At 44.6% G+C, this 27,755-nt stretch overlaps 1 protein-coding gene across 3 annotated transcripts in view; it reads left to right on the top strand.

The window, feature by feature from the left end:
- The window catches only part of sema5a (sema domain, seven thrombospondin repeats (type 1 and type 1-like), transmembrane domain (TM) and short cytoplasmic domain, (semaphorin) 5A), a 134,308-nt gene that overhangs the window by 94,553 nt on the left and 12,000 nt on the right, over positions 1-27,755 (top strand). For all 3 annotated transcript variants that reach the window (XM_084566062.1, XM_084566060.1, XM_084566061.1), the window contains 5 exons: positions 44-191; positions 10,170-10,395; positions 24,148-24,357; positions 27,001-27,171; positions 27,396-27,551. In XM_084566062.1, coding sequence (XP_084422188.1) covers positions 44-191; positions 10,170-10,395; positions 24,148-24,357; positions 27,001-27,171; positions 27,396-27,551 — 911 coding nt within the window. The remainder of the gene's footprint in view (positions 1-43; positions 192-10,169; positions 10,396-24,147; positions 24,358-27,000; positions 27,172-27,395; positions 27,552-27,755) is intronic.

Raw genomic sequence — 27,755 nt, 5'->3', positions numbered from 1 at the left:
GTTGTGCTCCCTGCTTTATTTAAAGACCGTCCTCTCTTCCCAGGTACTGTAATGAACACCTGCCCTGCCCACCACACGTCTACTGGTCGGCATGGTCGGCATGGGAACGCTGCAACGTTCCTTGCGGCGGAGGCATCCAGTCGCGACGCAGGACCTGTGAGAACGGCAATGACTGTCCCGGGTGTGGTCAGGTATGTCACGTAAAAACAAAACCTCGGAAAAGTCTCTCCGTCTTTCTCTCACCCAACCAGTTGTTGAGGGGTGTCGATTTGACGCTGTAGCTACGGGGACAGCCCAGACCCTACGCAGACTCTTAACGCCGTAGCCTGACGTGCACATCCCCAGAAATGTAACTACGTGTCACGGCGACACAGACTGCAGGAGCTGTGATTGTCCGCTTGGTAGTAGCATATACCCGCATTGATTGTTTTTGAATCAATTAAAATAGAAAAAAAACACCCAAGAAAGATTGACTGAGGAGGTTCAAAGGTACAAGCATTTCTGTAAAATGTCTGCAAAAGTTGAAGCAGGAAGTAGAAACAGTTGGAGATTGTTTTTTATTGCTGTCAATTGTCAATTGTTATTGGGAGAAGGCTGAGCCGGGTCAGTATGCGTGTGCGTAGGTTACGCCGTCTACGTCCCGCAGAGGCATAAAACGCACTTAAGCCTGAGCCATTTGATGCGGTGAACAGTCACTTGTGATGAAACTGGAACATCTAACACGACCAAATCCCCTGGCTATATTTATGTGTGGCAGCAGCCATCAGATTTATTACCAAGACCTATTTAATACCACGCGCACGCACACACAGTAACCACTGCACATATGAACAGGCTTATTTTCTGCCACAAAGCTTTCTCCAAAGCACAGATGATGCAAGGAAGTGTTGAAATACGAGCCTTGTTGACAGAATGATGTGATGCTTGTGTTATTTCTGGTGCTGTTTTCACACACACACACACACATACACACATCCCTACACACACAGACGCACACTCCCTCATCTACGGTCCTGGTAAAAATAAGAGAATGAACATGATAGCTGTAGCATCTCATGTCCCTCTTGGAAATGGATTAAAGAATATAGGTCAGGGCCTTGTGGATGCATGGGATCCTTGAAGTGTATTTTTGTTTGTTTGTGTCTTTGTCATCTTGTCAGAGATGCACATTTTTGGATTGTTTAAGCGCAAAACGATGTGCATTTTCTTTACTTCTGTACGTATGTGGAAAGAATAACTGGACACAGACATTCATTTTTTTAAATTAAAGTGATGCTGGGTGAGATTTGTTCTCAGAAAAATTCAATCCACTGCGGAAAAAGCACATTTAGCTGGAAAAACACATCCCACAGGTTGTGTAATGGCCCGTGGTGAAGCTAAATAATACACCACCGGCATTACGAAACATCCCACACAAGGCCCTGCCACCCCAAGAACACATATAGTATCTGATAATTGCCCATGACACATTAGTACCTGGCTGCAGAACACCCAAAATGAAATGACCGACCTCCCATTAAGTAGCAATTTAGCAGTGACACCATATCATCTAGTGCTACACGTCCCACTTTCTCACTCACACACATAAACATGCACATCCACACGATGGCAGCTGTCTTTATTTCTGCCATTGCACAGCGACCATTATCTTCACTGGATCGTCCTGGGGCGAGGAAACCTGACACCGATCACGAGGGAATCTCATGCACAGTTTATACCTCTACCTCAATTTGACGCCGAAGCTAGTGCTCAGTCTCAGTTGTTGCAGATGTTGAAGATAGCTTCTTATTGCTGTCAGAGGAGGGGACAGAGCTGAGCCGGGTCAGTGGGAAAGGTCAAACAAGTATCTTCTCCTAACACAGTTCTCTTTCTGCCCGTCCTTCTTCCTCCTTTTTGCTCTTGGACTTTGACTTGTTGTCTCCTTTTTCCTTTGTTTTGTTTTCTCATCGACTCCCTGTCTTCTAGCATTGTGACATGGACTTAATTGGGGCCGGCGCAGCCACCAGAGTTGTAATTACATGCAGACTTCACAGACACCTCATTGCCAGGAAGGACTTTTATTTGGACAGCTTGTGTTTTAGCTGCATATTTACTCTGATCAAAGAAACATTTGCTGCCTTTCATTTACAACTCTGATAAGCTGCTAAATGGCACAGCTGTTAATGTATAACAATTGCCTGTGTGCTCCCTAAGCAGGTACATCTTCAAGGCGTTTCACTATTAGCTGGCTGTAATTTCACATTTTTCAAACCTTGAAGATTTCCTCGCTCGACAGCCGATCGGAATATGTTCTTTTAATTTCATCAAGTACCCAAGAAGTGTGATGGAGTTCATTTTTAAGTGCCATCTGTCTGCGTTTCTTCCCCCGGACACATCGATATTTAATTAAACAGAAGGAGACCACACACACGTTGCAGCTTCTGTCATCACAGCTACTCTTTTAGATTTAGCCTCCTACTGAGACCTGAACGGAGCGCACTCTGCGTCTGATGCACGCATGTTCATCTGAGCGTTTACCTGAAAGGATTGATACGGTTGCAGCCACCTGTGGTCAGCTCCAGGTGTGTGCCAGACTTTAACAACGATGAGCTTACATCTGCTCCAAGTTTAGGAGACATGTCACGCAGCGGATTCACGAGACTTTTGGAACTTTTAGAACGGCGTACAAAGCTGCACTGAAGTCGGTGATAAAAATCCCATTGCAGCGTTGTCGATAAGACTCCTAGCATGCTGTAAAGCGAATCGCTGAGCAAAAACAAAAAAATCTATGCCATTGTTACTTGTTTTTGTGACTCTATTGATTCCCTGAAGTTTCTTTGCTGATACCTCAGGCAGATACAGACTAGCTCAAGTGAAGTTAGCAGGTATCCAGGTCAAGGACAAAGTTTTTTACTATGCAACGCTGTTACCCTGAAAACAAAATGCTCCCACCTTTTTGAGACGACCGCCGCTCTAATGCTACCCCGTGTGTCATTGCCAAGAACATCAGCTTCGGTCTTAATATAATCAAAGTATTTTTTTCCTGAGGCGTTCAGGGCCAAATTCTGCTGATTCAAAAGGCCACATGACTGCAACTTCATCAGTCTGAGCCCTGGTCCGTGCAGCACGTCTATCTCGTTTCACTGTATCTGCACTGTTTGAATCCCCAGAGCTGCTGGCAAAATCTGGGCTGGAAATAAACAACTGAGTCTCCAGCGGCCCAGCAACGACGATGCCCTGCACCGGTAGTGCAGTTCTTAACCCCGCCTCCTCCTGTGTGACGACTCCAGAATCCCGCTGTAGAAGAACGAGTGCGTTCAGTCATTCAGTTAACCTTGGATGAATTGGAAGCAAAATAATATTTTTTTCGGGCAGTATTGAAGCAGTGACTCATAATTCATAAGAGGTTGTCTATTCTAGAAAGGAGTTGCGAAAAGAAAAGCAATTGTTGTATTTCCCCTTAGATGCAGTTCACACGCTGTGTTGAAACGGCGATCATCATTGTGGAGATGATACGCCGGGTTGATCTAAAGATTTTCAAAACGAACAGTCGTTCTAGGAAACAGTCGTATGAATCCTGGTTGAAGGTAATTATAAAACAGAAAACAAAATTCAATTAGACGTGGCTCCCAATAATAAACTTCAACTTCAGTAAACAAGGGTAAATAAGCCCCAGCTTCATGAAATCAATTATAGTTTCCAAAACCTCCTTTGGATTCTAATTTTCTAATCAGATTCTCAGCAGCATGTTCACAAAAGGCCAACATAAATACTTCATGATCGGCCTTTTCTGGGCCCGTCGTGAGCCGTCGCCTCTCTGATCTCTGATTTTTGCCCAAACATACACATTGAGAGTATTGTGTTTCCACTTTTCTGTCTAAATTCAAGCTCGGTTCAAGCTCGGTTTTATTAAAATCAGATATTAGCATTTTGTTATCAGGCTAAGTGACACATGTCTTCACAACGCTCTGCGCGTCTGCTCTTAGTTAATGCATAACATTCTATGACGCTGTTATGGTAAAAAGATACTACACTTACAGCACATGTTGTAAAAACACAGTTTATGAGAGGAACTAGCTCTGTCTTTAAAGTCAATCCTGGTATTAGATAAAAGAAAATGTTGCCTGAGACCTGCGCTGTCTTCATGAATATATCATTCACTGTGGTGTCTCCTACTTTGTACAGTAAAGCACATCAAATATCTCTCATATCCGAGGATCAAAAGAAACCTTTTCTTCTCTGTCGAATCTGCCTCCCGGAGTTAAAATAAGTCAAATGCGGGCCATGCAGAGCTGACGACGCACACGGCTGCCTAATAAAATAGAGAGCTGTTCTGTTTACCTGCGAGGAGTTCGGTTGTTGGAGCCGGGCTGTGAAAATGTGAAATGAAAGTTAAGTACGCGGTGTTTGTGTAGGCAGGCGGATGTGTGAACACACTTGTGTGTTTTTTTTGTTTGTTTGTTTGTTTTTTTTTTTTTTTGCATTGTTCGGTGTTAGTGTGCGCACCGGCGTGTAGCCTGCTCCTGGCCCAGTGCAGGCTTCATTAGGGTGTCAGACTGGCAGAGAGAGAGAGAGAGAGAGAGAGAGAGAGAGATAGAGGAGTGAGTGTTTGACAAAGTGTGCTGTGGTCGGCGCTGCTAATTGAACTGATGTGTCACCGAGACTTGAAGAAGATTAGGACTCCGTCTCCGCGGCCTTGGCCACGGCAGATAAAGATGTAAGCACCGGGGGGGATTCGTCACCCTCGCGTGTGGACCGTGCACTCAAACACCAGGTCACTAGTGTGTAAATGTAGCCGTCTTTATATTCACCAGCGCACGCATACCTTCCCCTCGCACACACACTCGAGGCCCTCCCAGTCCAATAAGAAGTATAATGAGTGTAATGATGGTAGGAGGCTGGAGAGGCACGACTCCTTATTATTCACCTCCCACAGCTGGCCAGACACCACAGAGCCCCTTTTGTACCTACGCACACACGCTCTGTATTTCGTGCACACACGCAGAAGTAAAGACGTGCAATGTATTTCACCCTTCACTCCGTATTCATACATTCTTCCGTAAAAATAAGGGAGAGAGGCTGAGGACTTATACTTCCCCAGCACTGTGCCGACACTATGCTGACACACACACAGACTTTCTTTCTCTTCATTTTTGTTTTTTTTTCTCTTCTCAGCTTGTATCCCCTCAGCCTATAACACCAAGAAAAGAGAAAAAAAATAAGCAGAGAGGTCTGTGGATGGAGACGGAATGAGATAGGAGCTGCCTGAATCCATAACTCAGCCATGCATAAACTTATAAACACGCACGCACTTTCCCCACAGACAGTGCCGGGGCGCCAGGCTAAGGCAGAAAGTTTCACTCAATAGTCAAGTTGACAGCTTTGCATATGCACACACGCACACACACACACACACACACACACAAACAACCCGACCACTACTTCCATACTGACCGGCCAAGCGGCTTGTTTGGGTGAGGCACTAAAGATGCTATCAAGCGTCCTCCCACCCGGCCCTCCTGAGCTCCAGCCAGAAACCCATTACAGAGCCTCCGGTCTCCGAGCAGCTGCCTCTTAAAGGTGTTTCACAGCATAAAATCGCTGCTCCCCATTCGGCCATAATGCACGTCGCCGCTCTGCCCAGGGAGGAGGTGCTGGAGGGGGGTGCGAGTCAAAATTAACGGACTAATTGAATCCAATTTTGTGTTCCACATGCCACTTGTCACATTCGGCTGCGTTCCGCCGCGTTCTCACTTTCGCTTAGTTTCTCTGAAATTGAGAGCGGCCGAGTGAAGTGTGCAGGTCTTTTGTCTTGCAGTTGCGTTGCGTAGTTTTATTAGCTCACCGTGTCAGCCAGAAGCAACGAGGTAACATTTCAATAGCTCGGTTAAATGTTCCAGTTACGGCCCTCTGTTTATTGTTGAGACACTCTTACAGTGGTCAGCATGTAAAGTATGACTGCGGCTGCTTCTACACAGTGAATGTCATTTGAATGGTGATTTATTTATTTTTTGGTTTTATTTGTTTCTAGGTGTATGTGTATATGTGCGTTGGCGTTATGTTTGTGGACCGATGTTTATTTTCACATCCTCGGGTCCACTTTTAATGCATTATTCAGGGCATGTTATAAAAATTTCTACTCTAAAATCAAGAGAGACTTTTTTATTATTATTTTTATTATCATTATGCCACTGTATATTCACATGCAACAGGGCTGTTTTTTATTGCAGTAAGACCCAATAAAGTCTGCACCATATTTAAACATTTAGACCTGGATGTAATGCTGTCAGCACCAGGAAATAAAAAATAAAATTCATAATAATCATGATATAGACCCTGCAGGTGGTAGGGGTGATAAAGTAGTTTTATAAAGCCAGTTATTAGCCTGACCCCTAGCGAAATTTTTATGTCATACCTTTTACGTTTGTCTTTCTCGCTTGGAAGAAAGATCTCTTTCCTTTTCCTTGTCTTGAAGTTTCTCCCTCTTTTTTTGTAATTCAAAGAATCCCACATTATATCCATTATCTGTTACCGTTACATACAGCCCGCGGTCCAAAACGGCCCCACCAGAGGACACTGAAGATACAACTATCTGCTGTTCCTAATTTGTCCACTAGGGGGACGCTGTTTCGTATCAATGTTGTCGCTATTTATGGATTGTTATGCTATTACGTTACTAGTCCAGCCCCCTTGAGATCAAATTGGGCTGTGTGTGGCCCCTGAGCAAAAAACGAGTTTGACGCCCCTGCTTTAGAGGGTCACGAGGGGCTAGGACGTATCTGTGCTGTCATTTTGCAAGAGGCAGGGCACACCTTGGACAGGTCTGTCACTGGGCTAACACAAAGAGATAAATAAGCACTCACCGGCACACCCACGGACAATTTAGCATCACCAATTACCTCTGAGATGCGTGTTTTGTATGAATGTTGAGTTAGCTGACCCCCCGGATCCCAGGACAGATATTATAAAACCATTTATTTTTTCCTCCACATAAATAAAACTGCGTTAGCTTGATCGCTAACGCATGTCTACATTGTCAAACATCTCTTTAACCTATAAAGTGCACCCAGTAGCACAGCAGGATATCGTGAACCTCTCCTCCTAAAGGCTCATTTGCAGTACTGCAGGACATAGACGCCATAACCTACGCATGTAGCCTACGCCGGTGTGAGCCAGTCAGTCTGGCTCGCTCTGTAAAAGCGCCACCCAAACGCTAGTCAAAGCTGTGTCTTTTTTGCCAGTCGGGTTAATTTTTGTTTCCACTTCCTGCTTCACTGTCATCAATGGCAGCTGAAACTTTCCAGACAATACAAATGTTTGTGTCTCCGAACCTCCTCAGTTAACCTTTCTTCGGTGTGTTCCATCTTTGTTGATCCAAAGCAATCAATTCGAAAATTGCGGAGATGGAGAAGCAGCCGGAAATACTTAAGCAGAAACACGCTACTACCAGCGCCGGACCTTTCACAGCTCTTTCGGTCTGTGTCACCGCGGTGCGTATTTATATTTCTGGAGGAGGTGCACGTCAGGTGCGTTAGGGTCTGCATATGGTCTGGGCTGTCGCCGTAGCTACGGTGTCAAATTGATGCAGAAGCTTAAACCGTCTATGAGTCATCCAAATCATTATTTTCCCTCAGTGGTCCATACATTTTTTTTATGTTTTTAATCATATAAGTAATTATCATTTTAAGTCAGATACATAATGGTCTCTGTATGAACTGTGCAGCTCACAGACAGTTTGCGGGGTTTTTTGTTTTGAATCATTCTAACCTCGGTGGGAGACCCAATGGCAACCTCCGAGGCTGAAAAATGAATTATGGCAGCATGAAGTGCCGAAAGCCGCCGTTCCTTGAACAGACCTCCATGCTGAAATGCCCAACTTCACAGCAGGAATAAGCACGTTTACAACTCGGTCATAGAACTCACCTTTTTCCATTTTTACCAAGCGTTAATTTTTTTTAAAAAAATGTGCCACTTTGAGTGACACATGGCAGCCACCACAGTTCCCCAGCTGTCTGCCTCAGCGTCACCTGCCAAGCTCCACTCACACTCAACCTCCTTTCCCAGTTATGGATTACCAGTAAAAGAGGCACGGCCAGATTGACAGCCGAAGGCATCCCTCTGAGCTTCAAAACCGTTCTTCAAGGAGTCCTATGGATGACATCATGGAGAGCTCATTCATCCTTCTTTCAGTCCATGCCCTAGTGGAAACCTGACCCCTACTACTACTACTGCTACTACTGATTTTATGGGGTCTTTATATGGGCCCATCGATTTAATGAGTCCACAGTAAAGATATTATATAAAGACTGTGTGTCTTTTTATGAGGCTGCATAGAGTATATACTGGCCACCCTTCTGTGAACTGTATATACTTTAACTGTAGTTGATGGGGATTCCTTCAGAGACCATGAATGAGGTTTAGCTTTAAACCCAGTAATTATCTCCTTAGCCCTGTGCATCGACACTAATCCTCAGAGAGTACAGGGAGAAACGCTTACCAGACAAGGCTCATTAAATATTTACTGTGTTTGGCCACCATCAACAACTCACACAACAAACACCCACAGATCGTTTGCCTTTCCCCCCTCATTTGTGCCACGTGTTGGTTTTGGTGGCGAGACGCCGAGGTCGACTCTTTTTTTTTTTTTCCTTTTTTTTTTTTGTTATTGGCTGATAATCACGGATCGCGGGCTGGATCCGCGACGCGCAGCGATGTTAAATATTAATGTCTTGGGGATGATTGCGGCCGTAGATGGAGAGGGGCAGGAAGTGCGGTGGAGGTGACACCCTCATTCATCACGGGGCCCTAACAGAATCTAAATCCTCCCTGTGTTTTTAACCTTGGTACCCCGGGGATGAGAGGCAGAGGGAGGGAGATAGAAAGGGAGGCTGGAAAGGGAGAGACGGAGAGAGATGAAACGGAGATACGGGAGGAAAAAGAAACAGAGAGATAGAGATGACACAAGGTGAGTTATGAGCGGCGTGGGGGAGAGGAAAAAAAACAGGGAGAAAGAAATATAAAGACAGATGGATTCAAAGTGAGAGCATGAGAGAGGAGGGAAAAAGGAAGTGAGATGGTGAAAAATTGGCCTGTATACTGTATAATGTAAAGAGCTCCTCTCCTCAGCTGACCTGTCACCGTATCCCATGCGACAGGCTGACGGATGTGCAGAAAGGAACTCTTATCTTATTTTGCCAAGGTCTGGCAGTCGCTCAAGTCCTATTCAGCATAAATAAACAAGCGAAGGAAGGAAAATGGCAGCCGTCTCACCTTCTCTTCTATGGTGTCATTTGCTTCAATTGTATCACCCCCCGTCCCCATCTTCTTATTTCTTTCAGTGGGCACAAAAAAGGGGTCGGGCTGGGCTATTATTTTCTTCAATCACATCATCAAATATAATAGCACCACGGAAGAAGTAGATTATTTTTGGACCAATGATCCAAATTGGCTGAGGCGGAGGGAATATATATCTATATATTCGTACTTATGTCACTGTGAAAGCTTCAGTGCTGTGTTTTTCATTTTCAGCGCCTGCCTCCCAAAGCTAGACGCTGATGCAAGGACGCCTGCCATTATCACGGTCTTCTTCTTCTCCTTCTTCCTCTCCACCTTTTCTTTTTCTCTTCAAGTCTCGGGCGACGCCGCTCCTCCTCCCCTTGGTTATAAATTAAACTTGATCAATGACCTTTTCCGCTTTGCCTGTTTGCCTCTTGCCATGTTCAGCAAGCGGCCTAATGGGAATGTATCCCCAGTCAGTGCGTGCAGACAGAATGGCAGGCTACGTTCGGGCCAGGCGAGCAGGGCTTGGTTGGTTTTGTGAGAGTTATTTTTGGGGGCCCTGGATCGGGTAACGTATACACTACAGTAAACCAGCCAGAACTGAAATCAAGAGGCTTTCAAGCATGAGCGACGACAAAAGCTTTGAAAAGGCTGTTTATTTCCTCATATAATAAGCTGTTTAATTTCAAACCAGTCACTGGAAAGAATTTCAAAAGCCATTGTCCTGTCCATAATTATGCTTGGAAAATACACCAAGGAATTTATTTATTTTTTGTCAGCACTAATTATTATTACTTTAATGGATTATGATTATCTCTTCTTACTTTAGAAATCACCTATTTGGGAAAGCGCTCAGCACGAAATAAAGCTCCTGACTAAGCACCTTGAAATGTTTCCCCGTCTTCCCGCAGGAGTACCAGTCGTGCAACACCCTGCCGTGTCCTGACCTCAAGAAGACCACGCCCTGGACCCCGTGGACGCCCGTCAACATCTCGGACAACGGAGGCCACTACGAGCAGCGCTTCCGCTACACGTGCAAGGCCCGCATCCCGGACCCGAGCCTGCTGGAAGTGGGGAGGCAGAGGATCGAGATGCGCTACTGCTCCAGCGACGGCTCCACCGGCTGCTCCACTGACGGTGAGTGCAGCGTAGAAGAGGCAGGTTGTCTCTTTTTCAGCTTTGTCATCCGTTGGATCATTCTCCTATGTCACTCCAACTGACTTTCTGCGTCTCCTAAGGCCACTTCTTAACCTTGCCCTTGGCCTTATTTCTGCTGGTCTATTGTTCATTAGCTCTTTCTTGTCTTCTAAAACTTTTTCCCTCTTTCTGTCCCGCAAAACTTCTGTTTGTGTTTATGCTCTCATCCCCCTCGACTTTATCAGCGGATCAGCGCATCAGACACGTTAATGAACTTCCAATCCACAAAGCCGATCAGCGCTTTACAGCAAATTTCAGCTCTCTGCAAAGCAGACTCCCACAGATGCATGCACGGAGTTCAATTACAGTTCTCGCTAAGAAGCACAAACACCGTCCTCCCAGCTATTCCCTCCTGCTCGAGTCGGTGCACCCCACAGTCTCAGCCAGCCACACCCCTGGTGAATTGAACGCTGTAAATGTTTGTACAAGCTGCCTGCTAATTGACAAGTTGTTTATGTTGTTAAGTGGAAGTATCCGTATTAGAGGGGAGACAGGCGGGATGGCGAGGCACCACAGTAAAGAGGGCTTCAGATACAGATGCAGCAGTTAAAGTTTGTTTATGGTGCTGCTCTGTGCCTCAGAGGGAAAAGCTGTTTTTTTCAGAGCTTTAGAGTTAACGCCGACTAAGCTGCGGTGGCCTCCCATTTACTTTGAGTTCATCGGTGTCTCTGGGTGGTCTGTCGCTACTCCACTCACATGCCACATGCTGCGGTAACCACTGAGCCCCCCTTTTATATCCTCTCTAACTGGGACTTTCTTCCTTTTCTTTCTCTTGTCTCATATTTTCCCAATTCCGATTATTACTATCAGCCCTTTCTTCGTCACCGGTACAAGTCGTTCCCTTCACACTTTGAAGCCAACGCTTAAATGTTCCTGAAGGGTCTTAAATGAGCACTGACAAAGCACAGAGAAAAACCCGACTGCAAGACAGAGGCTTCAAGGCGAGTGACAGCCACACATCTGAGACATTTCAAGAACAAAGGCCCAAGCTTTAATAGGTCTGTCTTGTTTCTGATTAGTGGGAGGAAGTAACAGACACAACGTGTTTCATTAGAGGTTGTCACCAAAAAGCCTGACATCAGATTAGCTTCAGTGTTAATTACGCCAGCTGAAAAAAACCAAGGCCTTGAGTCACTTTTGGCATTGTGTCAGTCAGAGTTGTCAAATGTAAGCAGCCTATAGGCTCCAGAACGCAGATGGTAAATCGACGTATGAGCTTCGACTCCTTTCAACAAATATGTTTTTTTTTTTCTTTTCTTTTTTGGTTGTTGTTTTTCTGCCATCGGGCAAAACTGTGAACGCCGTTAACTCGGCTTGTTAAAGTGCAAATTATGTATCAAGAGTGCTGCAGGGTTATATTTAGACTTTTATTTTGTAGGCAAGGTTTTAATTTCAGTATTATAGAGGCAGACTTCATTAGGGCAGCCAGGGCCAGAGATTATCAACGTTTCAGTTAAATTTGCTATTTTAACCAGATAAGTGGTTAACATCACTGCAGGCTATATTTCTGGTCTACATTGCCTCAAATCATAGCCTTGTTAATAAAAGAGAGTGAATTTATATCATTTACTTTCTGAAAATGTGTTCTTTTCAACATCAAAACTGGTTTACTCAAAGAAATTTAGTTTTTTTTCCTTAGCCGTGAGCTTTTGAGGGAAGAAACGTCAGCGTTTTAAACAATTTCTTCATCCTAAAAGTCCGGCTCCACTCGGCTGCGGAGTAAACAAGGCTCACCGAGGTGTGCCCAGCCTCGGCGCGCTCCTCTGCTGTATCCCACGTTGATTGTTCATCTCCACACTTCAATATGATTCACTTCTCTGAGGAGTTTTAAGTCATAACTGTCGAAGAAGAGGACAGACTCCAGTGATCCACTTCTTCATTTCAACCATTATCAAACTTGCCATCCATCTGGAGAGCGCTGGTGTGTGTATTTGTGGGTGTATGTGTGGGCGGGCCGTGACGCGCGTTCGCCAGCTCTCTTGGTCGGTGGATGCAGTATGTTTGTGTGTGCGTGTGTGTGCATGTGTGTAGGTTTTTCTTCAATACGCCCTCCTCCCACTGTCCATCTCTCAGACATGCATGGACTGTTTGTTCTCGGGGGACGGCAGTTAACTTTTCTTTAAGCAAGAGGCCGTCATAAGATAATTACCACGCGGTGGATGTGTGTATTGATGTCCACAACTTGGGCAAAGGACACCGAGATTCCTCTGAGATGATGATCGCCCAAAAGGGATGGAGTGTCAGTCGATAGAGATTTATTATTTGCATCAGACTCAGAGCAATCGATTAGCACTCCACACACATCTTGAGCTTTACTGGTGACAGGCTCTAAAAAACACTGTCGCAGCGTGAAGAGTTTTGCAAAAGTTATTTAAAAAACTCTCTCAACAACAAACTAAATGAGTTACATTGCTCCTTTCTTAACTCGTGTTCCTCAGCCCAGGGCTATTTTAAAATCTTAAGTCCATCACGCACAAATGTTGCATGTTTTGTAGAAAGACTACGTTTTATAACGATGGGAGACATAAGATGAAGCTCGGTTTGAAGCTCAGTGTGGGTGGCATGGGCTGTTTCCATGTAACTCCCAGCAAATTCAAAAATGCACAACCAGGCGGAGAGTCTGTTTGAGGCAAGCGGACGAGGCCTAGGCGGGTGGCTAGCGACTAATGATGGCACCTAAATGTCTATCAAAGGTGCCCTGCCCTTTATTTTGAGATACATTTAAGCCTTATTGCAATTTCAGTGGATAAGTTATATAAAAATTCACTCCATAAGCAGTTGTCATGTAAAAACAGATGTTTGAACAGGCTGTAAACATGATTGTTTCTGCTGTAAATTGATATTTTAACATTGCGTTATATGAAGATCGACTCCGTTTCGGAGTGACACTCCAGTGGCCATTCATGGAACTGCAGGTTTTGAACTTCCGGCAGCTGAAGGCTAGTACGTGTTTGTTGATCATGCTCAGGCTGAACGCTAAAAGCTGAATTCAGACTAGTAGCTAGAGAAGCAACTTTAGGTCTCTGGTTGAAATCCCTTCTACATCCATGGCTGAGGTGCCTTGAGCAGGAACATAAACCTCCCCCAACCTGGATGGGTTAAACGCGGACATAATATTTTCCCTTGAGGGAATAATACAGGGTAAAAGTAAAAACAGAGCGTAGGCAAAGGTAACAGTGGCAAGTTGGAGGCTACAGACACACAACCAAAGCCCCTGCTCTTTTTCTAAGCTAGTACACCCTGCAGCCACCTATTCTCTGAAAGCACACAGAAGAAGCTTTAAATTCCTGTCAAGTCAGCGAACAAGTCAACCGAACCAGCTGAAGTGTTACTGGGATTTACTAGAACTATGTGTAGTGTAGCCAATTTCAAATGTTAATCCGTCACACTTCTCATTGCTGAAAAGCAGCTCACTATTGTGGCACATGATGTGTTACTGCCAAAAACTATAAATGTATGTGTATGCACAAGGTACAGCAGGTAAAACATGTACGGAGACTGTGTAGTCATCCTCCTAAAGCTGATCAAGTAGCACCACAGCAGTTCTTTCATTTTAGACTTTTCTTACACGACAGCCGACAATGCCCTAATGTTTGTTTGCTCATCTGAAGTCGATGCTTGAACTTGCCTCTCGCTCGCTGTCTCGCTGTCACGCTAATGTCGCCTCCCTGCTACTCAATAAAAAAGCCTGCCCTGCCATGTTGTCTGAGATCTTCCTTCATCTCCCCCTGCTCGGGCAGAATGTCAGCATGTTTGTAGATTTTGAGCATCACAGCCGTCAGATACACCTGACATTTGACGATTCGGATTATATTCAGAGACGTGGCAGATGTTAGTGACACTCACCTGGAAGTCTCGCCCGTGACGTGCGGATAAGGAGAATTAATCCCGGCAATACACAGAATGGATGGATGTTTGAGGTTAGCGACTTTCCCAGCGTCTCCCCACCTTCTCCTTCTCTGTGTCGTAACGGCTCTCATGTTAAGATCTCTATCTGCCGTTATTATGAGAGACAAATTATGCATATATGATTTAGCCAAGCGTTCACAATGGGCTTTTATGTAACATACTGGCTTGTTTCATATCAGTGATCATGGCGTAATGATAGCGATGAGTTAATTACTCAAGCGCTGTGCTGATTTAAAGACCTCTCTTGTCATGTACAGCCAGTGATTAGTCTTGAAGCTGTTGCAGCTGTTTTTCCTTCTTATCACTTTCACATGCCTGAACGAAAAGCAAACATTTCATCATCTGCATAATTTCTCATATAGACATGTATTTTTAATCGCCCTTGAAGCAAAATGGGCAATTTATAAAACATGGCCTCTCCTTTTCTTGCCCAGCGTGGGGCTATACTCTCCACTCAGTAATACAGTGTGCCGTCATGTAATATTGATGCATTAACACACAGGTAATATTACCAGGTTGTTTACACAAGGAAATGTGTTTTTGCATACTCTTTTCGTAGCTACTCTTGATCGTAACCCAGCAGCGTGATGCCTTGGTCGAACTAATCCGCCGATGGAGGTACATAGTGCATACACATGGTTCTCAGATGGTCTCTTTTCTCAGGTTGGGACGTTGTTTTTCCGACTTTAGTGTGTTAATGTGCATTTTGGTCTTAGGTGCTTCTACCAAACCAAGTTTTGGTTAGTGCTACTTACCCCTGCCATGTTTCTGTGTGTATGACGTCTCATTGTGTAGGCGTTCAAGTTAATTTTCCCGCTCGTCAATTTATCTGATTATTCCTGCACCGCACGAATGCAGAAATGGATTTTACGATGATAAATCTGGCAGATACCGCAAAGTGATCGTTACTGACACTATTGCAGGCATGAATTCTGTCTGAAACGACAACTGTCACAGACTTTCTTCCGCTGTAACTACCTAGATAATTACCATGGCTCCTTCAGTTGTCAGTTGACAATGCAGTTTTCATTGAAGCTTTTAAAGTGTGCGCTTGAAAGCTACATTCCGTACACGTTAAGGCTTAAATCTAACATCAGGCTGAATGTCAGCATCCTCAAAATTGCTGATTCAAGTAGGAAGGAAAAGTATATGACAAGTGAAAAAGTTCCTCTTCAAGAAAAAGAGCATTTTGGATGTGGACGAATGTTTTTGGTGATTGGAACTCTGTACAATCTTGACTGGGGTTACTGATCCCAAAACGTCCCCAAAATGAGGAATATACACAGATCAGGCAAAACATTATGACCACTGACAGGAGAAGTAAATAACATTGACCATCTTGTTACAATACAATGTTCTGCTGGGAAACTTTTGGACCTGGCATTCATGTGGATGTTACTTAGACATGTAGCACCCACCTAGACCAGACCAGACACCCCCAACACAAAGGAACACACACAAAAACTGTTTAAGAACAACTCAAAAAAATATGGAGAACAGCACAAGTTGTTGACCTGGCTTCCAAATTCACAAGATCCCAAACTGATCAAGTGTCTGTGGGATGATCCACAGAGGACCCTCCCCTCAACCCATAGGACCCAAAGGCCCCCACTAACAACATTCTGTTACCAGACACCACAGGACACCCTCAGAAGGCCCATGTCCATTCTCTGATGAGTCACAACTGTTTTGGAGGCACAAGGGAGACCTAATGTTACCTTAATGTTATGCCTGATCGGTGTATAATCAATAATGGGGTGCAAAGACCTCCATGGATCAACAGGGGAACCACGTGAGATTAGAGAAGGTTTGCTCGGACTACAGTTCAACACGTAACCTGATGAACTAAGAGTAAGAGAGTATTTCTGTTGCTAGGTGGTAAGCTAAAAACGACAATCTTAGTTTACAGATAAACACATTTTTTTGTCCGGTTCTTATACTTCTGATTTAGTTTTTCCAGTTTTGCTAAAACAAGGAAATCCAAAGCTTGCCTGCCATGCACATTTAGAGTTGCTAAGCTGTGACTGGAAACTCATTGTTCAGGGGGAGGGTTTCATGTTCATTCCGTTATAGACCAGCCAGCTGTAATCAGCCTACAGCGGCAATTCACCAACCCACTGTAGCTAGGATTGAAAACAGCCACCTGTCTATCATGATTTCAGCAAAGCCATGTGTCTACGAAACACATTCCTGCCTGGTTTAATCGACTTCTCTACGCAATGTGAATGAGTTAAAGGTTGAGTCACGGATAGCTGTACAGTTTCGCAGTTATAATTTCAAGCTTTAAAATCAGGAATTTGCCCTTGTGTGTTATTATTTGCATCTCACAAAGGCAGAGGCGGACGCACAGAAGAGGAAAAAAAAAAAGCCCTGGAAAGATGAAAGACATTTCTGAAGAAGGTTGAGAGTTTGTAATTTTGCCGGCTTGTGTCGGTGAGTGATGGCTTCATTTTTTTCCCTGGGAGAAACAGTGGCGTGTCAGCAGCCTGATGTGTTTCACTTCAGCTGATCCGGTATCAAGGCTGGGGCCCTCTCATGGACGACAGATTAGTTTCTCCTGCGTGGATGTCATGAGCGGACACTGAGCAGACACAGGACAGTGCTGAGGGACGACTCTGACGGATGACAACCATTCCGCTATCCTTATTGTCTTAGTCTGCCTCGCTCACTCTCCCTATAGTCAGTACTCCCTTCCTTGCGGGGCCGCCTCACTGTTCATAAAGGAGAAAACCAAAAGCAGTTGCAGTTATACAACACATTCATCAGATCTCTGAGGTGCCTGTTTCTGTAGGAAACATTTATAAAAGAATGAATGCAAATGTAAATGTAGGTGACTATTGATGCTTTTTGCATGTATTTTGTTGAACCTATAGCACTGCACTTTGGTCTGGTTTCTGTTGTGGCATTCCCACAGTGTGGCATCTTTAGTGTTGTGTTCATCGACCGGCAATGATTGCTAGCCAGAGCTGAAGAGGGGAGTGACTGCATTGACAGAGAGAAGCCTGCAGTAACTAGGAATATGGCAGAGACACAAAAGTTACAGATGTAACTTGGGTTCTACGAATTCTGTCTTTGGTGGTCTGACAGAATGAAACAGAACCAACTAAGCGTCCAAGAAAAGGATTACAGTCTACCAAAAAAAAAAGAGATCAACAGCAAAGACAAACACAGATTAGCCGTTGCGTGGCGTTTCCTGGTTTAAGGACGCCTTTAAGGTGTATGCTTACAAAACCTACCCATACGTTGAGAGTGTGTCTGTAATTGCTGTCTTTGTTCAGAACGAGGAGACAAAAGTTCCGCTCTGTAGCTGAAGAGATTGAGTTTTGGTTAGTCAAGGTTAGAGCATGAAAGGCAGCAGAATGTAAGATCTCAGCTGAATCTCCCACAAAGTCAGACAATTATAACAGTGGTGGGGGGTGGGCTGCATAATCTTTCGAGCCTAAAAGACAGACTCACAGAGAACAAGAAAATGCTCCTTGTAGTTAAGCCACTAAATCTTAATTAACAGAAGGCATATTTTAGGGTGTGACTTAATTTAAAATAGTTATAATCTACACAGAAGCTATTAAATCTAATTACATATAGCAGGTAAAATGTGTTGAATCCGTCTCTTCTGGCTGTCTATCTGTCCTTTCCAGTCAATTACAGTTTTTGTATTGAACGGTATTAAATGACTCCTATTCATAGTACTCTCCCTCTTACGAGTTGCTGATGATAAGATCCTCGGTTATGCCTTAGTAAAGCACATAACCTGTGCCCTGTTCCTGATTGCTGCCAGATAGAGTTCACAACCTAATTGCAATTAACTTGACGCCAAATTTGCACGGGTAGGATTGGAACGGCAGTGACACGCTGCCTGCTTCACCTACCGTGGCACTCACAGACTGGCGCAGATTTTGGTGACATAGAGTCAACAAATTAGCAAACCAGCGCAGGCAATGAAAACAACAACACAGCCTGTCAGGAAAAAAATCCAATTTGTTAGCACTCCTTGCTCAGCGTCTGCATGAAATTATTTCTCTGAGCTCTTCAAAACATCAAACCACAAGGTTTTGACAGTGCCTTTTAATCAGGTTAACACCCAAGAACAGTGGGTGCACTCATTCTGACTCTTAGCATTAAGCTTTTCTTTGCCTGTCTTCTCTGGCATTGGTTCACGTTTCACTTTGTTCCGTTTTTTGACCAGACTGTATTCTACTTCAGAGTGATGAACTGAGCTGTGGTGCAAATAACCAAGGAGAAGGATGTTTCATTAATGGAAGCTACCTTTGATCGACAAAGTCTTTTCGTTTTCTTGGCCATTTTTAGTCACTGAAGTGCAAGAAACTGTACTTCAATTACTACCAAGGTGCGTTGAGGAATAGAGGATGAATGAAAAGGTCAAGACTCCGGCAATATTTGTAGTATATGGAGCAGACTAATGGTATTTTGTTGTACTTGTGATTACTGGCAAACAAGATAAATGGAGAGATTCTGGTCTTAAATTTCCGCTCCTGCTATTTTTTTATCACTATTATTTTTTTTTAGTCCGACGGGACTCGTCACAATACTAGCAAAGAAAATAGAGGAAGGAACCTGTGCCTGATAGGAGAAGTTTGTCTTGTGCAAGCTCTTGGTGTCAAAAGGTTGTTCTATGAAGTTCCTCATATGGGAACTGGGAGGCTGCCCCTTCTTAAAATGCCCAACAATACAGTAGAAATAAAACAGACTGGTACAATGAAGCTAACGTTCCCGTTCATAACAACAGTATGACTCAAGCATAATAGGTGGCAGGGTGTTTTGAGTAACAGGTGGGTGCAGTTTCAGGTTGCTAGATGCTTGCCTCTGCATCATACAGTCGGCTCAACTCCTACCCAGTTCTGCCTTTTGGCCCATTTTTGATTTAGCTTTTAGAAAGAGGAGCGTAATGATGCATGATCCATGCATCCGAACATAATGATCTGTCATGGGACATAAATCCCAGGCTGAGTGAAAAGTGTGGCGTCTGGTTTCCTTGTCAGTCTTTATACTACCTCGTGCCGATTTGGAAGAATACAGAAAACACGTACCGGAAATAGTTACAGTTGGTCTGTTGTTGCTTTTTTTTTTTTTAACAAGCCTGGTGCTTTGCAAATTTTTACCCATTAATGTCAAAAGACATTTAATTTATATCGTTATCTGAGGGCCTGGTTTCAGTTGAGTGACTTGAAACCTGCATTTGAAAGCTAATTCATCCATGCCTGCCCTGGTCTAGGTGGGTGGTACATGTTTAAATGACATCCACACGAATGCCAGGTCCAAAAGCTGAAGTTTAACTCACTGGAAATCCCCTTCAACGTTAAGATCCAGTGTTGCACTTTAAGCCTTTGTATCCGTAAGCCCAGATATTGCAGTGTTCAGTCCAATAAATCTCTCTGTAATCAAACCTATAAAAGGGAGGCGAGTTTCAGCAGGGGACACCACAATCTGAAGGTGTACCTTGGGCCTTTAATCTTCCTAAAAACATCACAGACTTCCAGGATTCAGCTCAGGTGAAGAAGCGTCCCATCACAGTACATTCAGTGACTCCCTGTAATCCCTCATGCTCTACAGGGTTGTGTTTTTAATTGCTCTCTTACGGAGCTTTAATTGGCTCCTCCACGAGAATAGCCCTCTGGAGGTTCTCTGGTTCTCTTTGCAGACCCCATCACGGCGCACCGAATACCATTATATTATGCAGAGTAAAACAATCTAAGACCAAGACATTATGGTTTGAGAAGACTTAACATATGTACAAACAGCATACATTTCAGAATATGTGCTAGCACACACGCGATGAAAGAAATCAGTCCCTCCACAGGGACACATTGCCGATCTGATGGGGAGAGTAAAGGGGGAGGATGGAGGAAGAGTAATGGGGTGTAAATGTGCAGTTGAGAATCTAGGACAGGTTGGAACAAGCACTTCTCCACATTTTTTTTTTTCTCTCAGTGTGGTCCAGTGTTTCTGTGGTGTTGATAAATCTTGACAGTGCGCCTCTTCTCTCCTCAAAGTTAAAGATTTTTCCACCTATCTGTCTCTCACACCTCTCCATCTTAGAGCCGAGTTGCCTCTCCGGTTTGCAAATGTCATCTCGTCTCGATCCCTGTCTCTTCCTTCCTTCCTTCCTTCCTTCCTCTGCCTTTACAGTTGCCGGTACAGTTTATTAGAGTGCCCACCATTGCGTGTCTGTGCGGCCTGAAAGGTCTCATATTCTCTCACTGTGGTTCATGAGTTTGTTTGCATTGTGTTTTGCCTTGGAGCTGGCTGTGTGGTTGAGCAAGGGGAGGGAGGAGGGGACATTTCTTTTTTTTTTTTTTTCCATGTCCTAGTTTCTTTGCAGTGGGGACTATTCGATGTTGCGCTGTGTCCTTCCTAGTTTTGGCTCAGCCCGGCTCGTCAGGAGAGCGAGGATTAATTCTCTCTGGCTGTGTGTGGTTGTTGTGTGGATCAATGGATCCAGTCGCTCTACCTATGTGAGAGGGAGGGCACCACGCTGTTTGTTTTGCAGACAGGAGGACAGCCCCTGTGAGGCAGCGTTAACAATATGCACAGTACATCAGGGCAGTCTCGGGCTAAAGCTTGTGCAAGCAAAATGAGCAAAGTGTAGTGTGTGTATTATGGGTTGTAGTTAAAGGTCTATGTTTGCCTTTGTATGCACCTGCATTTTGTGTGTGCATATGTGTGTGTGTTCAGACTACTACCAGACTCCTGTAATTTGGGTGTACATGTTTGCACGTATGAAAAGCATCATTGTGAAACACTCCGTCGCCTTGAGCGCAGCGGTCCAGTCTCTTGAGCTGCAGAGGGCTTGATAAAGAGTACGGGTCACAGTGGCAAGCGGGACTGTCCGTGCCACTGCCTGCTCAGAATCGATAAGGAGCGGGGGCCTCGAGCTCTCGGCGGGCCTGTCAGCGCTCACGCCAGCTTGATGCCGGGGTGAGCTGGCCTGTGCACCGCCAAGGTCGGCCGTAGTTATGAAGAGGTCGAGGATTTGCGCTAGGTAAACACACTGTCTTCTCCCCGAGAATACAAAGCAGCCGCGCTGTGATAACTGTCAGTGAAAAGAGCACGCTGACAAAACAGCGAGGCCAGGCTGGAGGACGGAGAGAGAGGGAGCCAGACAAAAAGCAAGAGAAGGTTAATGGCAAAGAGACAGAGAGGAAGTGAAGGATAAAGAGATACAGTGGGCAAAATAGCTGAGGTTGTGATGATGGAAAAAAAAAAATTAGATTAAAAGGACGATCTAACAAAAAGGCAAGGTTATTGTAGCATGTCTGAATGGCTGAAATTCAGAATGGGCTTCTACTGTCTTTTTGAACGGCACTGAAATGGTCTTCAGGGGAGACGGAAATAAAAAGAAAAGGCAAAATAAAACAGAGTGTGGGATCATGATGAGCAGAAGCAGTGCAGAAAGAAGATTTGCATTATGTGAAATATAAAAAAATGTAATATTAAAATAATAGCATAGTTTGTCGAATAAGTGAATCATCAGAGAAGTGCTTGGATGGTGACCGTAATTTCATTGGAGATGATAATCATTCACTCACACAGATGAGTTCACTCTTTTCATTCAAGAAGGCCAGAAGCTTCCTCTCGCTTCTCATTCTGCTCCCCGTCTCTCAGCGCAAGGCACATTTCCACAGTGCTGATTGATGCATGCAGTAATTACAGTTTAATAGAAATTACGGTTTCATATTTCATTAGGAATCCTCCATTCGACTCACTCCAGATGAGAGTACACAGATTAGTCCACTGATGCTGTTTGATGCGCGGGCATGTTGACATGTTCGGCTCTCGCTGAATCCGTCTTTGGAAAATAACAAAGGGGCTGGGAAGAATTAAATGATAAATTACATTTCTGCAACCATTTGCACATTTAAAAATAGTACAGAAAAATACATAAAGAACACAGCCATGCTAACAGCTTTGGCAAAGGGGTGCTTTGAGTTAAATGCCAATGACAACATACTAAAAAGTTGTCAATGAGAAACCAGCATGCATAATATTAACACTCTTCATTCATCTTGGTTTAGCATGCCAACATTTGCTTATTAATTAGAACTTGACACTACAGAACAGAAGTCAATGTTAAAATCATAGACTGTATAACTATGGACAGCAGGACAGCTCCTTGAAAGTGACGCCAAAGCAAGTAGAGCTCCCCCTGGTGACTGGATACAGTATAGGTCATAAGCTCCACCCCTTCCATGTTAGTGGGTGGGACTTGGGTCGAACTGAAACACTAAAATACACGTCAAATACATTTTTTTTCAATGGTTTCAACCATTTTAGGTAGTTAACCTAATACTGATGCATACTCAAGTGTCAATTTTTCTGATAAGTTTTGTTTTAGTTATTTGATGCTGCAGAAACAGGATGTGACATCATAATGACTACAAGTTACCATGCCAACCGCTCCATGAAGTGGTCCCTAGAACTTTGAGAGTACGAAAAAGCAAATAAATAAGTGCAGTGTATAATCCAACATCACTTTGTAACTGGTGGCGGTAGAGCAGAGCGCAGTATTAATCAAATAAAAACGCAAATGAGTCTGGCGGAGCTGTGGGCGTGTCATCACTAATGCGGCTCTTTGTGGCTCCACTCTCGGACCGTGCTGCGCAGACTCTGGCTCCAAACTCGCGAGATGGCGCCACCCATAGCGGCAGTTTGGTCAATGCAAGGAATTGGGGACGCATTGTCCATATTTATATACAGTCTTAAAAGTCTTAAAAAAAAAAATAAAAAAAACCTTACAGAAGAAAAAAAACTTTCAGAAGAAATAAATGCGTTTTAAACCAAAATAAAGAACAAAGGTTTTGCTCTCTTTAGCTAATTTCCCCATTCATGATAATGTGTTTTTAATACTGTACTAAGGTTTGAAGTTACATATAATTCAGGGCGAGGCCGCTTTGTGGGGCATGCCATCACAGGTTACTAGCCTGCCTCAGCCCCACCCTCAGAAATTAGGCTCTGCCAAAATCATTCTTCAGGAACCCTGTGGCTGAGGTCGCCGGATTTTGTGTCTGTATATACAGTTCATGAGTACAGCTGAAGCTGATGAGACTAGTTTTACAGATATTTGATCATGAAGCAAAGTATCCTTGGGGTATCAGTGACGTGCATAAGAAATGTGATGGCAGTACGCCCAATACCGGTTGAGACATTTCATTCAAAACCACAACTGTCATCCTCCTGGTGACAGCAGAGGTAACGTCATTAGTATTCATCCTCCAGGTACCATATATTTTAGTCTGTCTGAACTGAGGTGCTGGACTAACCAAGTATGACAGACTGACATTGTCATCCCTAGAACCATGCCACTAGCACAGCTAATTAACATATTCATGAATTCATGAATCAGACTTTGCATTTCTGTTTGTCTGAGACATCAACATCATTTCAGATATAGACTATATCGGAGACTGACAGCCTCTAAAAGCCTCTGCCTGCCAGCACAACAGCACAAACTGGTTCAGAAACCGCACGAGCCAACAGATGCTCTTTCAGCACAAATCGAGCTAGAGCTTTTAGAGTATCTTCCAGCTGCAAGAGTAAAGGCACATTCACTGTTATCAAGAGCTGCTATTGACCGCCTGCCCTCTTATTGCTCTTCAAAACAAATGCACACACTGATGCCGGGAAGGGAGGACAACTGTCATCTGCTTTCTTCGAGAAAACAGCAGTGTTTATAGGAAATGCTGACTTAATGCTGAGAAACACGAACACTATCACGGGTGTTTTGACAAGAGTCTCATTGTTCGTTTTGTCCCTTCTACCGAACAGGCGATGTGCTTCGTCTTGGGAGAATCTCTGGCCACACTGTAAACGGCGGCTGGTCGTCCTGGAGTTCTTGGTCGCAGTGCAGCAGAGACTGCAGCCGGGGAATCCGTAGCCGAAAGAGGACCTGCAGCAACCCGGAGCCGAAGTATGGAGGCCAGACCTGTCTGGGCCCAGCACAGGAATATCAGGAGTGTAACATCACACCTTGTCCAGGTAAGAAATACGTACATACTCAGTGCACACAAGCTACTAGGTCTTTATAGTAGCAAAGACACTCATAAATAAAAATGAATATTGGCGCAATAAGCCAAAGACACACTGAGATAAGAACAATTACAAGACCTGGAGTCAATAACTGAGCCAGCTATCTCTTTCACTGACAGATAAATATACACTACTCCACAGTGAGCTGTGTGTTGTTTTTTTTTTGGTTTTTTTTTTGGTCTTGATTAATGGATAAAGATCTACAGTGACAAAATGACTTGCCAAATCATCAGGAACCACAAAAGAAATCCGTTGCAGATAAGAGGTGTGACGAAGACCCCAATTTACACCAAGATTCAAAGGGACAATCCCTGTGGCGCTCCAGTATGTAATTACATTGCCGGGTAATTATGCTGCCAGCTAAGGGAGGCCTTATTCTGTTGCGAAAAGCCCTTAGACAATGCATTTTCAACACTCCTCTGGCGGAAGACGGCAAGAGGAAGCTTTCTAATTAAAAGAATACTCTGTCTGACAAGAGAAGTAAGCTGTCTAAATGGAAATCCAGTGCTTAGTTTGGCATAAAGCACACCTGGTATCCAGCACGGGCACCAAGCAGACAAGCAGGACGTTATCTCCGATGATTATTAATCAAGCCCCCTGGAGGAAGGCTTAGCCGTCAAGCTAAAAGCCTGGATCTGCGCGTCGCCTCCAACACCCGCGATCCGTCTTCATAACTGCTGCCAGGCCGTAAGCAAGCGAACGAGACAACAGAGCCAACAGCCATCAATACTGTTTTTACAGCCTGTTAATTCATTCAGAGAAAGTGCACCCCATTCAGCAGCGTAAACGCTAACACTAACACGTTGAGCTTTTATCACCCCCAAACTCTGATGAAGACTTCGGATGGGTGTAAAAGCATCAGGTTTGCTTTATCCAAGCGTTCCCCCTTGAGTAAAATGTCAGGTGAATGTGCTTTGATTTCCCCGCGCCGCATCACTATGCTAATACATGTAGTACACCTATTCAGGGATGTTGACTGTAATAATACCACAGCTACAGTATGTTGATGAACTACTCCTCGCTCCTGCCCCCCAAAGGATCCGACTTAACCCAGCCTGAGTAGCAATGAATACTAATGCAGAGGGGTCCAATTAGCACCCCTTTGAAAGTGAGATATTATTTTGAGGCAGGCGGTCCACGCTGGTAGACCAACTCTAATCCTCCTGTGGCTAATCCAGCGCATTTTAAACGTGTTAGTTCCCTGTGAAGGAGCAGGAGAGTAAAGGTGTTGTCCCTACCATCCACCTGGTTTGGAAACAAACGAATCCGTGTTTTTCTTGAATCCATGCCAGCGATGACACAATCAGTCATCGAGAGCCAGAAATCGACCGACGTGTCACTTTGTGATAGAGAAATTACACTGAGATGACAAAAAGCATCGGCAACTTCAATTACCTGCGTAGCGCTGGCAGCCACCTTCAGGTCTTTAAAAGCAATTGAGAAGGGAATTTCTCTCTGCCGCGATGAAGTGACGCTTTCATCCAGATGATTGGCCGGGGGTATTTACCCCTGCTGTGATTCATGTGCAAAGATTGCCTCCATTTGATTCCTCTTTTTACTACTCTCCTTTTATTATCCCCCCCCCCCCCCCCCCCCCCCATCTCCTTCTCTTAATCCATTCATCTATTTATACAGTAAGTCTTTGTGTGTCTGCATGCCAGTGCTTCCATGAATATTCATGTCTTTTAAGCGGCTGCTATTTGGCACTTGGCACCACACGAAGGGAGGCACAACACGGATTGCGGCGCATTTCATTTGTCTTTATTAATCTCAGGAGAGGTTCTGAGTTCAAGGTTTGTAGGTGTCAGGCATTTGCTGGAACAGCTGGATGCCAGTTCAAGACTTCGTCTCTCACGCCCACGCGCTCTAAGTGCCCTCTCTTTCTGCGTCACCCATTGCTGTTTGAAATGGCTTCGAATGACTTCCAGTCACCTGATGTTCAGATGAAATGTTGTACCGCAATGACCTGGAAAATATATCCTGGGAAATATGAAAGCATACATTTTAGGGACTGCAGAAGACAAGATAGTGTGAAAGGTACGGTGCAATCACGCTTGGAGGGTGGCAGGTTTGGTTAGATTAAAAAAAACTGCGTTATTTAAATATTTGAACATGGGGGAGGCACCAAACAAACTCCGGCGTGAAATATGAATGCAGAACAGACCAAAGAAATAAGTTCTGTTCTTAGTTTTGTGATTTCACTGGGCAGAATATCTGGTTCTTCACGTCATAGGAGCTTCGTTGCCCGTTATATTTCAGTACAGACGTCACAACAGACGCCTCGTGGCAGCATATCTTCATTTGTGTGTCAACATAAACATTCTTGGTGATCTTCTAAGTCCTTTATATATTTCACAAGCTCTCCATTAGTTCTCAGTTGGTAAATATACCACCTCCAATCGTCTGACCGCAAAATATTCTTCATAAAAGCTGACCACTCACGTTGTGACCTTCTCCGGATGGCTCACGTGTTGTCATCTTTTGGTCCGACGTTAAAAATACTAATATGAATGTTTAGCGAACCGGGACGTTGCTGCTGACGCTGGGCAGTTTTCTGGAATTGACAATTTGACATTGATGTCCCCTGTTTAGTGGACGGCAGCTGGTCGTGCTGGTCTTCGTGGTCCAAGTGCTCAGTGACGTGCGGAGGGGGACACTACATGAGGACGCGAACCTGCAGCAACCCCCCACCTGCTTACGGAGGGGACATCTGCCTGGGGCTCCACACCGAGGAGGCACTGTGCAACACACAGTCCTGTCCAGGTACACACACACACACACACACACACACACACCTTTGTGATAAGCAGCTTAGTGCCTCGACTCGGCCACCAATCCATCACAGGTTTATTGCTTATTTTCTTTAGCTTCTCTCACCCTCTCACGGGGCACTCATGCATCACTAATATACACAAACTAATCCAGCACAAACACACGTAGACACACGCGGGACAGGCTGTGAGATCTGCTGTCATTTCCGTTTCCAGAGAGTTGGTCCAGCTGGTCCGAGTGGTCGCACTGCGACTCCGGCGGCGCCCAGATGCGCGTGCGTCACTGTGATGTCCTCTTCCCCACCGGAAACCAGTGCTCAGGAAACAACACCGAGACCAGGCCGTGCTCTCCTGACTCCAATTTCATACCAGGTGATCGCACACGCTCTTACGCAGCACGTGAGCACACACGCCAGCTTCCTCTTCGGTAATGTGTTTGGCATTCATGCATGACTTAGCACACGGGTTTACGCGCGCGCACACACACACATTTGAGCACCACCCACCGCCAGATGCTCACAGCGGTAATTCAGTTCATTTTCCAAGAATCCTGTGATAATGAAAGACGTTATTGAT

This window comes from Chelon labrosus (genome assembly GCF_963514085.1).
Source record: "Chelon labrosus genome assembly, chromosome: 18".
Lineage (NCBI taxonomy): Eukaryota > Metazoa > Chordata > Actinopteri > Mugiliformes > Mugilidae > Chelon > Chelon labrosus.
The sequence above is the reverse complement of the archived record's forward strand: the minus strand, read 5'-3'. Positions and strand labels throughout refer to the sequence as shown.